The following is a 13099-nucleotide window of genomic DNA, read 5'->3' as shown; positions in this document are numbered from 1 at the left end:
TAGCGATGAGCCTTGGTCAATTTGACGAGGATGGCATATTCCAAGCTAATGTCGCCCTCTTCAATCTGTCACCTAATGGGCAGGTCAGCCCTGGAGGAAAGTATTGGCTGTAAGAAGTAAGTTAACATAACATCTGGTTGTTTTTAAATTACTTTTTTTGACATTGCTTTATTTTAGTTCCAATCTGTGTTACCCACTCCAGTCAGCAGATGGCAATGTGAGTATTTCAGGTAACGCTTCTTGCGTGACGTATAATGTAATGGACGGGGCGGGAGGCTTCTTCAACAGCGACAAAAAGCCTCTGATTCAACCAACGCGGTGGTTTGCTAACGAACATAAGACCGGAGCATTTGAGCGCTTTAGACTAATCTTGTGTAAATTAATCTTGGTGTTTAGAACACAATTCTGTTTACGTATCTACTAGTTCATTTTAACGTAATTTGCTTCTTAAATTAGCAAATGTGTTAACTTCATACTGCACTAGGCGAATCGCCCAGAGCATAAACTCACTAAACTAGACGGAGAAAATAAGTTCTGGTGAAAGGAGAGGAAGAAGCTTTCAGAATGAAAAAGGAGGAAGATTCCGTAACATTGAAGGAGGAGAATGTAGTGAAAGACGAGGAAGAACCTTTTGGAGTAAAAGAGGAAGAGGAGGCTATCTCAATAAAAGAGGAGGAGGAAGACGTTTTAGGAGTGAAAAGGGAGGAGGAGGAGTCAGAATATCCGATTACCATCAGTGAGTACTGTCTTAAAAACAGGGGCACAAACAGCAGTTGTTGAACTGTGGGGTTTTAAAGGGGGATTCTACTGAAGTTCTACACTTGAATATGTTGTTCAGTTCTGCCATTGGTACATATATATATGTTTTAATCTATTTATTTTATTCTCCATGTGGTCTATATTAAAGCGCACTTCATCTTGTATAACAGGATTTTACAATCCAATTCTGGTGCATAATTTCTACATAAAATATCAAAGGAATGCAAAAGGAACCCATTTCGTGGAACAACCTTTTACATTTGCATCACAAAGAATATTTTACAAAATCATGATGAAAGTGGCCATTTTAGACATATTCATGCCTCTTGTAAGACTCTGTGATCGCAATAGATGGTCATACGTTTACCATCTGTTTGATGTCCTCATTAACACAGGAGAGAGACATGACTATCGTGGATCCTCTGGGGAGCCTCAACAACATCCTGATGCTGACGAGGCAGAGAAGAGTCTCTCCAGATCAGAACACCAGATGGTACAGCTTGGTCTGGTCTAGCATACAGCCTGCTCTATCTGGGTCTGGGCTGGGTGTCTGTAAAGACACTTCATGACAACAGTGACATCAGCATCCATAATGATATGTGTCTGTGTCCCCTCTTTATGGTTACTTGACAACGCTAGCCCTTCCTCCCTCCCGGAGTCCCCGTGTCGTGCCTCTCCCGGTAGCACCTTACTGCTGGGTATGAAGAGGTTGTCTGTGCTGCTGGTGGACTGCAGGAAAACAATGGGGCTGAGTGGAACTGTGAGAGGAGGAGGAGAGAAGAAAGGATCAGATTTGACTCATCAAAGTAAGTGCTGAAGTTTGAACAAATAAAATAGATCTGCCCACTGGTATCTGTTACCAGGACAACCAGTAGAGGTCTGTTAGTTGACATGAAGATAGACTGGTATCTGTTTCCAGGACAACCAGCAGAGTTCTGTTAGTTGACAGGAAGATAGACTGGTATCTGTTACCAGGACAACCAGCAGAGTTCTGTTAGTTGACAGGAAGATAGACTGGTATCTTGACATGAAGATAGACTGGTGGATATGGATGTTATGAATATCATAACACTGAAAAAGGATTCTGCCAATGAAAAGAGAGAAACCAATAGACCATATAAAACCTTGATGAAAGTTAGCTTTGGAGAGAAAGTTTCAATGATGCGTTGTAAGGTGCAAATTTTACAAAAACTTTTTCTTAAAACATTATGGATGTTACATTGCCTGTCCCAGTCAACACCCCTATCTTTACAAGACTGTAGAACAGGCAAACTAAACTCCAGACACTGGTAATTAATTAACTAATACTGGAGGAAAGCTGTGATCAGGCTGCCCACTCAAGAGAAAGCTTCAAACTGTAACCAGTGCCTGCAACCTTGATCAGGTTATCAATCAACCTACCAGGGTAGTTACAAACAGTACAGAAATGAAATCATCAACATATTTTGATCATATCTTTACTAATGCTGCAGAAATGTGTTTGAAAGCAGTATCCAGATTCATTGGATGTAGTGATCACAATATAGTAGCCATATCTAGGAAAACCAAAGTTCCAAAAGTCTGGGCCTAATGTGCTATGTAAGAGGTCATGCAATTGTTTGTAGTGATTCCTATGTTGTTGATGTTGTTTGGTTCTTTTTTTTCACAGTAAATAACTCACGGACACTAGAGAAGCTTTAACCAAGTTTAATTATTCCCAAAGGTTCTGTACATCTGTAATTCAGACAACCCAACATTTGTTCCATCCAGATAAATATCCCACTTAAGACACTCCTCCTTCTCTCCAATCCTTACATCTTATGGTTCCACAGGAAGAGAGTAAAGAGGGTAACAGGATACCAAACCTTCGTCTCCCTGATGAGAATCTGTCCTGACCTCAACCCCTCCTTCATCTAATCCACAGATGTCCATCTGTCTCCCCTGTTTCACACTTTGCTCTCATTTACATTTACATTTAAGTCATTTAGCAGACGCTCTTATCCAGAGCGACTTACAAATTGGTGCATTCACCTTATGATATCCAGTGGAACAACCACTTTACAATAGTGCATCTAACTCTTTTAAGGGGGGGGGGGGTAGAAGGATTACTTTATCCTATCCTAGGTATTCCTTAAAGAGGTGGGGTTTCAGGTGTCTCCGGAAGGTGGTGATTGACTCCGCTGACCTGGCGTCGTGAGGGAGTTTGTTCCACCATTGGGGTGCCAGAGCAGCGAACAGTTTTGACTGGGCTGAGCGGGAACTGTACTTCCTCAGAGGTAGGGAGGCGAGCAGGCCAGAGGTGGATGAACGCAGTGCCCTTGTTTGGGTGTAGGGCCTGATCAGAGCCTGAAGTTACGGAGGTGCCGTTCCCCTCACAGCTCCGTAGGCAAGCACCATGGTCTTGTAGCGGATGCGAGCTTCAACTGGAAGCCAGTGGAGAGAGCGGAGGAGCGCGGTGACGTGAGAGAACTTGGGAAGGTTGAACACCAGACGGGCTGCGGCGTTCTGGATGAGTTGTAGGGGTTTAATGGCACAGGCAGGGAGCCCAGCCAACAGCGAGTTGCAGTAATCCAGACGGGAGATGACAAGTGCCTGGATTAGGACCTGCGCCGCTTCCTGTGTGAGGCAGGGTCGTACTCTGCGAATGTTGTAGAGCATGAACCTACAGGAACGGGTCACCGCCTTGATGTTAGTTGAGAACGACAGGGTGTTGTCCAGGATCACGCCAAGGTTCTTAGCACTCTGGGAGGAGGACACAATGGAGTTGTCAACCGTGATGGCGAGATCATGGAACGGGCAGTCCTTCCCCGGGAGGAAGAGCAGCTCCGTCTTGCCGAGGTTCAGCTTGAGGTGGTGATCCGTCATCCACACTGATATGTCTGCCAGACATGCAGAGATGCGATTCGCCACCTGGTTATCAGAAGGGGGAAAGGAGAAGATTAATTGTGTGTCGTCTGCATAGCAATGATAGGAGAGACCATGTGAGGATATGACAGAGCCAAGTGACTTGGTGTATAGCGAGAATAGGAGAGGGCCTAGAACAGAGCCCTGGGGGACACCAGTGGTGAGAGCACGTGGTGCGGAGACAGATTCTCGCCACGCCACCTGGTAGGAGCGACCTGTCAGGTAGGACGCAATCCAAGCGTGGGCCGCGCCGGAGATGCCCAGCTCGGAGAGGGTGGAGAGGAGGATCTGATGGTTCACAGTATCAAAGGCAGCCGATAGGTCTAGAAGGATGAGAGCAGAGGAGAGAGAGTTAGCTTTAGCAGTGCGGAGCGCCTCCGTGACACAGAGAAGAGCAGTCTCAGTTGAATGACTAGTCTTGAAACCTGACTGATTTGGATCAAGAAGGTCATTCTGAGAGAGATAGCAGGAGAGCTGGCCAAGGACGGCACGTTCAAAAGTTTTGGAGAGAAAAGAAAGAAGGGATACTGGTCTGTAGTTGTTGACATCGGAGGGATCGAGTGTAGGTTTTTTCAGAAGGGGTGCAACTCTCGCTCTCTTTAAGACGGAAGGGACGTAGCCAGCGGTCAAGGATGAGTTGATGAGCGAGGTGAGGTAAGGGAGAAGGTCTCCGGAAATGGTCTGGAGAAGAGAGGAGGGGATAGGGTCAAGCGGGCAGGTTGTTGGGCGGCCGGCCGTCACAAGACGCGAGATTTCATCTGGAGAGAGAGGGGAGAAAGAGGTCAAAGCACAGGGTAGGGCAGTGTGAGCAGAACCAGCGGTGTCGTTTGACTTAGCAAACGAGGATCGGATGTCGTCGACCTTCTTTTCAAAATGGTTGACGAAGTCATCCGCAGAGAGGGAGGAGGGGGGGGAGGAGGATTCAGGAGGGAGGAGAAGGTGGCAAAGAGCTTCCACTATGAAACAAAGATAAATGACATGAAGAATGATTGTAAAATGCTTTGGAGCACCTTAAATGACATTTTGGGCAAAAAAATCAACAATGACATGTCACTGGTGTCTGACAACGTGGATGGAAAATGATTGAGGATAATAGCGGCCGATATTTCCACTTCTATTCGCATTATCTTCAATTTAAGCCTACTAGAAAGTGTGTTCCCTCAGGCTTGGAGGGAAGCTAAAGTCATTCCACTACCCAAGAATAGTAAAGCTCCCTTTACTGGCTTAAATAGCCGACCAATCAACCTGTTACCAACCCTTACATAAAAAATAAAAAAATGGTGTTTGGCCAGATACAATGCTATTTTACAGTAAACAAATTGAGACTTTCAGCTTATAGGGAAGTTCGTTCAACAAGCACAGCACTTACAAATGACTGATTGGCTGAGAGAAATTGATGATAAAAATATTGTTGGGGATGTTTTGTTAGACTTCAGTGCAGCTTTTGACAGTATCGATCATAGTCTGCTGCTGAAAAAAACGTATGGCTTTACACCCCCTGCTATATTGTGGATAAAGAGTTTTTTTTTTAAATGTAAACTTTATTTAACTAGGCAAGTCAGTTAAGAACAAAGTCTTTTTTTCAATGACGGCCTAGGACTGCCTTGTTCAGGGGCAGAACGACAGAGTTTTACCTTGTCAGCTCGGGGATTCGATCCAGCAATGTTTCGGTTACTAGCCTACCGCTCTAACCACTAGGCTACCTGCCGCCCCAGAGCTACCTGTCTACCAGAACACAGTGTTCTTTAATGGAAGCCTGTACAACAAAATCAAGGTAGAATCAGGAATTCCCCAGGGCAGCTGTTTGGCACCTTTTTTCAATCTTTACCAACAACATGCCAATGACATTTGAGTTAAGCCAGTGTGTCTATGTATGCGGATGACTCAACACTGTACACGTCAGCTACCACAGCAACTGAAATGACTGCAACACTTAACATAGAGCTGCAGTTAGTTTCAGAATGGGTGGCAAGGAATAAGTTAGTCCTAAATATTTCAGATGACCTTAAGTTACATGGCCTACTATGCTAATTCTGTAGCGGTATTGTTAGAGGGGGGTAAAGATAAAGGTTTTGTCTGGGCGCCAGGCAGGTATTAACTCTAGTTATTAAAGTTAGTTATTACCTATTATAACATTATTATTATTATAAATATGATTAAAACTGAAAGGATAAGAGTAGAATAGATAGAGTAGCGCTTCCAGACACATTCTAAACATGATGGAGTCTTAAAGGAGGACTGTAGCATCTAATGATGAAACATTATGGAGTCTTAAAGGAGGACTGTAGCATGGAGTCTTAAAGGAGGACTGTAGCATCATGAGGTAGTCACCTGAAATGCATTTCAATTAACATGTGTGCCTTTTTAGAAGTTAAGTTGTGGAATTTCTTTCCTTAAGCTTTAATTTGGTGTATTGCACTTGTGAATGCATGGAAGTTAATTATTTTAATAAATAAAAAAATATTTTGCGCTCTGCAATTTCACCGGATGTTGTCGAAACGTTCCGCTAGCGGAACCCCTAGCCATAACAGGTTTTAATGTGTTTGAGCCAATCAGTTGTGTTGTGACAAGGTAGGGGTGGTATACAGAAGATAGCCCTATTGGGTAAAAGACGAAGTTCAAATTATGTCAAGAACAGCTCAAATAAGCAAAGAGAAACAACAGTCCATCATTACTTTAAGGACCATCACAGGAATGGGAGACCCAGAGTTACTTCTGATGCATAAGTTCATTAGAGTTACCAGCCTTAGAAATTGCAGCCCAAATAAATGCTTCACAAAGTTCAAGTTCTTTGTATCTTGTGCTTTGTATTTTTGACGTAAAAACAAGTTTTGGACATCCACACAAAATTACTTCTTTAGTTATTTTATGTTCAAGGAAGTGTGTAGGTCACATTCTGTATCATACAGCTATGAAGTTATATATTTAGAACCACCTGCTCGATTGGAATCTAGAGACGTCTGTGTCTTCAGTGTCCTAGAACTGTCTAGTTTGTGTTCTGACTTGTAAAACAAGATGAATAAATAAGTAATGTAAACATAGCAGTAATTGCCAGGAAGCTCTACATTTGTTTTAAAATCACACTATAATTGTTAAAACTGGCCTCAGGTTATTGAGAGATCTAATTTAGGATTTACCCTCGTAGCAAGGTTGTTTTATCATGTGGAGGTTTCATTCGGGTCTCTATTTAAAGATAACACAGTGTCTTTGGCAGGAGAAAGACCAGACTCAGAGGAACCAGAGCCAGGGACGTCCAAACCAGCAAGACGATACCAGTGCTCCCACTGTAGAAAGGGTTGTAACCGTTTATGGGAACTGAAACAACATGAGAAAATACACACAAGGGATAAGCCTTACCACTGCTCCCAGTGTGGAAAGAGTTTTAAGCTTTTAGGAACCCTTAACCTCTACAGAGTACCTAACCCGGATCCGGGAGCACCCCCCACACCCCCCACACTGATTAGCATCGCTAGCATAGCGTCACAATTAAATAGTAGCATCTAAATATCATTAAATCACAAGTCCAAGACACCCAATGAAAGACACAGATCTTGTGAATAAAACCACCATTTCAGATTTTTTAAATGTTTTACAGGGAAGACACTATGTAAATCTATTAGCTAAACACGTTAGCAAAAGACACCATTTTCTTACTCCAACAGTTTCTTACTCCATCAGGTGCTATCACCAATTCGGCTAAACTAAGATATTGATAGCCATTAACCAACAAACAAATTCATAAGATGACAGTCTGATAACATATTTATGGTATAGCATAGTTTTTTTTTTTTAAATGTGCATTTTTCAGGTATAAATCACAGTTCTACATTGCAGCTGCAATCTGATATAGTGCTGATGCAGCTAGAACAATTACAGAGACCAACGTTATATAACTAATTACTTGTCTTAAAACATTTCAGAAAAAATACACAGCGTACAGACATTGAAAGCCCAACATCTGGTGAATCCAAACAATATTTCAGATTTTTTAAATGTTTTATAGCGAAAACAAAATGTAGCGCTAAATTAGCATAACCAGGCCAGCCAGAACCGGCTGGACGCGCCCGACCAGTTCACATGCACGACAGATATATGAAATAACATCGTAAATTGGGTCTTACTATTGCTGGTCTTTCATCAGAATGTTGATCAAGGTGTCCTTAGTCCTGATGAGTCGTTCAATCCATTCACAATGGCAACTTCCCCTCTTCATTTAGCCTGGGTACTGGTCGACTAGCACGGCTCTGTCCAAAGTTAAAAAACTCAAAGAACGGAACACGGCAAAACTCCCGAAAAAATTCTAATAATCTGATTAAACTATATTGAAAAAACATACATTACGGTGATATGGTCACATGTATCAAACAAACTTCGAGACGGAGATAGTTTTCATCCGTAACGTCAGCATAACATAAGACAATGGCTTCTCTAAAACGCGCATCTCAGGAAACCGGAAGTTGTCGGTCACGCTAAAGAAATAGGTCTTATTTCACGTCAGTACAAGATAAACAAAAAATTTCTCCTCTGACGTCTTCCAGACACACAGAGGAAGAAGAAGGAAGTGTGTTTCGGGTCATAGGTGGCGTGACCATATATAGGCAGAGCGTTGAAGCGAGCATACACATCTTGCAATCTTCTTCTGGCTCAGGGAAAGTGCTGTGAAATGACCTGTGTTTGACTCAGAGACTCAATTGGAACGGTTTTAGAAACCATAGCTTGTTTTCTATCCAATGGTATATGGTTATATGCATATAGTAACAGCAATAATTGAATAAGAGGCAGTTTTATCTGTAGAGGCAATTATGCTAATGTGAAAACAGCACCCCCTGTATTCTCAAGAAGTTAAAGCTCATGAGAGAATACACACAGGGGATAAAATACACACAAGGGAGAAGCCTTACCACTGCTCCCAGAGTGGAAAGAGTTTTAACCAGAAAGCACACCTGAAAGCCCACGAGAGAATACACACAGGGGAGAAGCCTTACCACTGCTCCCAGTGTGGAAAGTGTTTCAAACAGCCAGGGCATCTGAAACGGCATGAGAGAATACACACGGGAGAAGCCTTACCACTGCTCCCAGTGTGGAAAGTGTTTCAACCAGTCAGGGGAGCTGAAACAACATGAGAGAATACACACAGGGGAGAAGCCTTACCACTGCTCCCAGTGTGGAAAGTGTTTCAAACAGCCAGGGCATCTGAAACGGCATGAGAGAATACACACGGGAGAAGCCTTACCACTGCTCCCAGTGTGGAAAGTGTTTTAGCCAGTCAGGGGAGCTGAAACGGCACGAGAGAATACACACAGGGGAGAAGCCTTACCACTGCTCCCAGTGTGGAAAGTGTTTTGGCCAGTCAGGGGAGCTGAAACAACACGAGAGAATACACACTGCGGAGAAGCCTTACCACTGCTCCCAGTGTGGACAGTGTTTCAAGCAGTCAGGGGAGCTGAAACAACATGAGAGAATACACACAGGGGAGAAGCCTTACCACTCCTCCCAGGGTGCAAAGCTTTTGCCCATTTAGGAAGCCTGAAAGAACACATTAGACTGCACACAGAGCGGAGAATGCTTACAGAAGCCCAGACTGTGGGAAAACATATTACTCATAACAGTCACCTAAACGTCATTAGATAATCCACACAGGAGAGAGAAATTACTTTTCTTAGTGTGTATACTGATATTTCACATCACATTGACTTAAAATTCATCAGAGAACATACACAGTGCTCCTGTTGACTGATAATGTGTTTCCCTGTTTTCACTATATGAAATTGTTTCTTCCAATTATTGATAAACCTGTACCTGTTAAGAAACTGATTGTTAGAACTGTTAAGGCTCCATGGATTGATGAGGAATTTAAAAACTGTATGGTCACAAATAGAAAAGAGTAGAGGGCCTGGAAAGAGTTTTAACCAGAAAGGACACCCAAACCAACCCCTGAAAATACACACAGGGGTGAAGCCTTACCACTGCTCCCAGTGTGGAAAGGGTTGTAACCAGTTAAGGGACCTGAAAACACATGAGAGAATACACATAGGGGAGATGTCCTACCATTGCTCCCAGTTTGGAAAGCGGTTTACAATGTTAGGGACTCTGAGAATACATGAGAGAATACCTACAGGAGAAAAGCTGTACCACTGTTACCAGTGTGGAAAGAGTTTTTCCCACTTATGTCAACTGAAAACACATAAGTGAATACACACAGTCGAGAAGCCTTACCACTGCTCCCAGTGTTCAAAGCATTTTAACAAATTAGGAAGCCTTAAAAAACAGACTACACACAGAGGAGAAGGCTTACAAATTGCTCAGTCTGGGAAAACATATTACTCATCACAGTCATTTTAACGTCATGAGAGAATCCAAACAGAAGAGAAGAATTACTTGTATATTGATATTTCACATCTCATTGACTTAAAATTCATCAGAGAACATACACAGTGCTCCCGTTGTCTTATATTGTTGACTGATAATGTGTTTACCTGTCTTTACCGTATGAAATTAAATGGTACAGGGTATACTCAAACATATATTTGTTTGTTTTTATTAGAAAACATGAATTTAATATGGAGTCTGTCAGTTTGAATATAAAGAAGATCAGGTTCCTTGTTTTAAATGGTCATTTTCTTCAACTCTGTGTGTGGTTATCTGGGTGTCATCCCTCCAGCACTACAGATAATCAAGTGATATTTGGATGTGATGCATTTGTTCCATTGTTTACATTTGTATTGTTGGCCCACTGATGATTTAATGACATGAAAATGTTCAGACTCTGTAATGGAAAACGTTAATTGTATGTGTCCACATAACTGATTATGTGACTAACCTTGTGAAACTGTCCTATTATAATCTCCTGTCCCTGGGAGTATCATCCTGTGTTGCAAACCAGCTGCACCTGCGTCCTTGTATGAATAAAGTCCCTCCCAGGAACAGGAAACTATAAAGATATGTGCTCATCACCCAATGCTTCAGGAATTCAGACTGTCTACACTGCGCTGTGTAACTGTTATTCTCTCTGAGCTCAGAAATAAAGAATCTTGGTTTGACTTGGACTCCAGCAGATCCTTATTTTATAATATCCACCACAACTCTCCCACGGATTGCTGTTTATTATTGTCTCAATGAAGAGTTCCTCGTTCCACTTTCCTGGGGTCATTTACAAGCCTCCCACTGGTTGAATAAACGTTGTTTCCACGTCATTTCAACAAAACAAATCCATGTGATGATGATAGATGTAGAAAACTGAATGGATTTGTAAAAAGCCATCAACATCAGTTATTTTTAGTTTTTTTTTCATCCAACTGGCAACCTAAATCTAATGACAGGTGACATTTTGTGTTGATTTCATGTTGAATTCACTTTATTTGACGACTCAAAGAAATGTAAATAGAAACTAGATGTTGAACTGCCGTCTGTGCCCAGTGGGCTGGTTTGAATAAGTAGCAGGTGTTGGATCAATATTCACCTTAGTAGCTAAGTTTACATGTAATTTGAGACAGATTTTCATGTGAATATTCAGAAATCTGCATAAAACAATATACGCCTTTTCCCACTAGAAATGTTTCTATCAAACATACTCATTGCAGATTAAAGGCTTTGCGTGACAAAACTTAAATATAAATATTTGAGCATAAAGGAGTTTCCACCGCCATTTCTCGCTTAAACATTTTTACTGACACAAAAAGACCCCACCATGTAAAACGAACTAACATATCGTCTGTCGGCTTTTATAAAATTGTAAAGGCATAACCTGTTTCCATCAGCCTGGTCATTACTTTTGAAATGGTTGGATCAATATCCACCTTGATGATATGGATGAAGCCTGATTTGGAATGTCTGAGTAGTTCTATCTGATGTCATAATACACCCCTCTGATAATCAAGTGATATTTAGAATGTCTGAGTAGTTCTATATGATGTCATAATACACCCCTCTGATAATCAAGTGATATTTAGAATGTCTAAGTAGTTCTATCTGATGTCATAATACACTCTGATAGTGATCCGTTTGCTCCATTGTTTCCATGTCAGTTGGTTTCCCACTCTGATGATTTATATCTGACAGAGGGGCTTTAAAGGAATAGTATGGTGACATCTTAGTGGGGCTTTAAATAAATAGGATTATTAATCATAAACTCCTACAGCAACAATATACTGGAGCTTTGAAATAAAGAAGAGAATGGGCTGATGGGTGGTGGTGCCATTACTGGACATAGTAACATATTAACTTTGTGCTGTTGATGTATTGCCACTAATAATATTATTTCAGAGAGTCTGAAACTCTGCTCCTAACAAGGAGATGAAGTACATCATGTTTCAATCCCAGCTTCTGGAACTCTTCAGAACTTGTCTGATGTGCAGCGAAGGTGCCATGGACGGTGATGAAGGCTGTGGGAATGAAAATAGTGTTGTCACTATGGAAGAGGGAGCAGGAAGCAGTCATCCAGTCTCTCAGAAACCCATGTTGATCCATCAGTGTTGTCACTATGGAAGAGGGAGCAGGCAGCCGTCATCCAGCCTCTCAGAAACCCATGTTGAGCCATCAGTGTTGTCACTATGGAAGAGGGAGCAGGAAGCAGTCATCCAGTCTCTCAGAAACCCATGTTGAGCCATCAGTGTTGTCACTATGGAAGAGGGAGCAGGAAGCCGTCATCCAGTCTCTCAAGGACAAAGGTGCAGCACTGGTGTTAGTAGTTGATGACAGAAGTGACTGCCTGGACACACAGCAAAGTTTGACACCGTCAGTGTTGTTGAGCAGAGAATCAACCAGATTGATTCACAGTCAGTGTTGTTGAGCAGAGAATCAACCAGATTGATTCACAGTCAGTGTTGTTGAGCAGAGAATCAACCAGATTGATTCACAGTCAGTGTTGTTGAGCAGAGAATCAACCAGATTGTCCATGTTGAAGATACTCAGGTATATAATCATTTTATTTGTTTAATTCTGTTTTTTTCTATTAGAAAATGTATGTAAGAATGATGTGTTCTTTGGGACCTTCAATGCTGCAGAAATGTTTTGGTACACTTCCCCAGATCTGTGCCGTAACACAATCCTGTCTCGAAAAGAATATATCACATCAAATGTAGGCTACTTAAAGTTCATTAGAGAACAGGCATAATGCTCGTACACTTGTCTCATGTTTTTCTACAAAAATAGAATTGTGCTTTTGGTCATTAAGCCTCATTAAATCAAACTGTATAAAGCTGTATGTTTTTTATTTCAACACCTGCTCCTAAGCTGTACCTCAGTATATTGACTCTGTACCGTTACCTCCTGTTTATAGCCTCCACATTGACTCTGTACTGGTACCCCCTGTATACAGCCTCCACATTGACTCAGTACTGCTAACTCCTGTATATAGCCTCCACATTGACTCTGTACTGGTACCTCCTGTATATAGCCTCCACATTAACTCTGTACTGGTACCCCCTGTATATAGCCTCCACGTTAACTCTGTACTGGT

At 42.0% G+C, this 13099-nt stretch overlaps 1 protein-coding gene across 2 annotated transcripts in view; it reads left to right on the top strand.

Annotated features, from left to right (window-relative positions):
- Positions 1-303: 303 nt before the first annotated feature.
- The window catches only part of LOC129845651 (zinc finger protein 70-like), a 39454-nt gene continuing 26658 nt past the window's right edge, over positions 304-13099 (top strand). Inside the window, exon 1 of one of the 2 annotated variants that reach the window (XM_055913517.1) lies at positions 304-1252. In XM_055913517.1, the coding sequence (XP_055769492.1) occupies positions 890-1252 (363 nt within the window). In that variant the 5' untranslated portion in view covers positions 304-889. The remainder of the gene's footprint in view (positions 1253-13099) is intronic. The other variant, XM_055913515.1, reaches the window with a different exon arrangement.

Source organism: Salvelinus fontinalis, unplaced genomic scaffold (assembly GCF_029448725.1).
Source record: "Salvelinus fontinalis isolate EN_2023a unplaced genomic scaffold, ASM2944872v1 scaffold_0332, whole genome shotgun sequence".
Taxonomy (NCBI): Eukaryota; Metazoa; Chordata; class Actinopteri; order Salmoniformes; family Salmonidae; genus Salvelinus; species Salvelinus fontinalis.
Note: the sequence above shows the minus strand (reverse complement) of the source record. Positions and strands in the feature narration are given on the sequence as shown.